Here is a 1,133-nt window from a genome sequence, read left to right on the forward strand (position 1 = left end):
GCTACAAAACGTCTGTTTATTGACTGAATATATGTCCTTATGATTGCCTGAGGAATCCCGTGCCATTTCTTCTGAAGTGTAGATTTCAGCTCCTGGCGAGTCTACACGGGATGATGCCTATTTCTAATTCTCATTCAAAGTAATCTAAAAGATGTTCTCTTGGGTTGAGGCCTGCTGATCTTGCAGACCAGTCCAGAACATAGATTTGAAGAGTTTGGAAGGATTTTTGACTGATCACGGCCTCATGGGGTCGGAAGTTGTCATGTTGCCGCATTCCATCATCTTTGACATGTAGGGAATGGCACGGGAACGAAGAATTTCCTCACAATATCGTCGTCTTGTGATGTGGTGCTGCTTTGAATAACAACAAAAATAATGTGTACGATGAAGAGCAGAGATTACACACCACACCTCCACACTTAAGCCACCGAATCAGTCCACTTGGCGGATGTTGCCTTTTTGAAGTCGCTATCCCCTTCTTATAAACACCTTTTCTCTTCCACCAATGCAACGAATTAAAAACCTGGACTATTGCTGAATGGAACATTATGCCAACGTCTTTGGTTTCATCGTCAATGTTGTTGCGCCCAAATTTGGCGATTTCCCCGACAAAACAGGGTTAGAATGGCTTCACATAAGGGGCGCGATAATTACATAGTTCATGATCACGTAATAATCATGTTTTAAGACAGCCCAAAATACCTGGCAATCTCTGCACTTGGTTTGAACGGGTTTCGAACATGGACGTTGACAATAACGCAATTCAGACGTCGAGGCCTGTCTCGGACTATTCTAGTGGTGTTAAAAACCCGTGTGCAAGCGTCAGATGGTTCTCCAGGGCACATTTACGTGTCTTGCAGCAGCACAAAGCCCAATTTCAGAATTTCTCATACAGACAGCGAGTTCATGTTCTGCAATTGCCAGGTTGTTTTTTTTTTATTAGAATGGGTGAACAAATGACCTAAGTGTTTAAAAGTACTGATTATTATAGTGTGTAAAGTGTGCTTGCAGATTTTCTGTGTGATTCAAAGCAAATTTTGTGGCAATGAATCACATACGCGATCAGGTCGGGTCGGGTCGGGTCGCTTTGCGCCCTCAATTTAGCTAGCCCTGACTACCCGATGGGCCCGACG

At 43.7% G+C, this 1,133-nt stretch overlaps 1 protein-coding gene across 1 annotated transcript in view; it reads right to left on the minus strand.

Annotated features, from left to right (window-relative positions):
- Positions 1–234: 234 nt before the first annotated feature.
- Positions 235–1,133, minus strand: part of LOC101864281 — a 2,845-nt gene continuing 1,946 nt past the window's right edge. The window contains exon 2 of the mRNA XM_005113076.1: positions 235–354. Within this exon, the coding sequence (XP_005113133.1) occupies positions 235–354 (120 nt within the window). The remainder of the gene's footprint in view (positions 355–1,133) is intronic.

Source organism: Aplysia californica, unplaced genomic scaffold (assembly GCF_000002075.1).
Source record: "Aplysia californica isolate F4 #8 unplaced genomic scaffold, AplCal3.0 scaffold01595, whole genome shotgun sequence".
NCBI classification, from domain to species: domain Eukaryota; kingdom Metazoa; phylum Mollusca; class Gastropoda; order Aplysiida; family Aplysiidae; genus Aplysia; species Aplysia californica.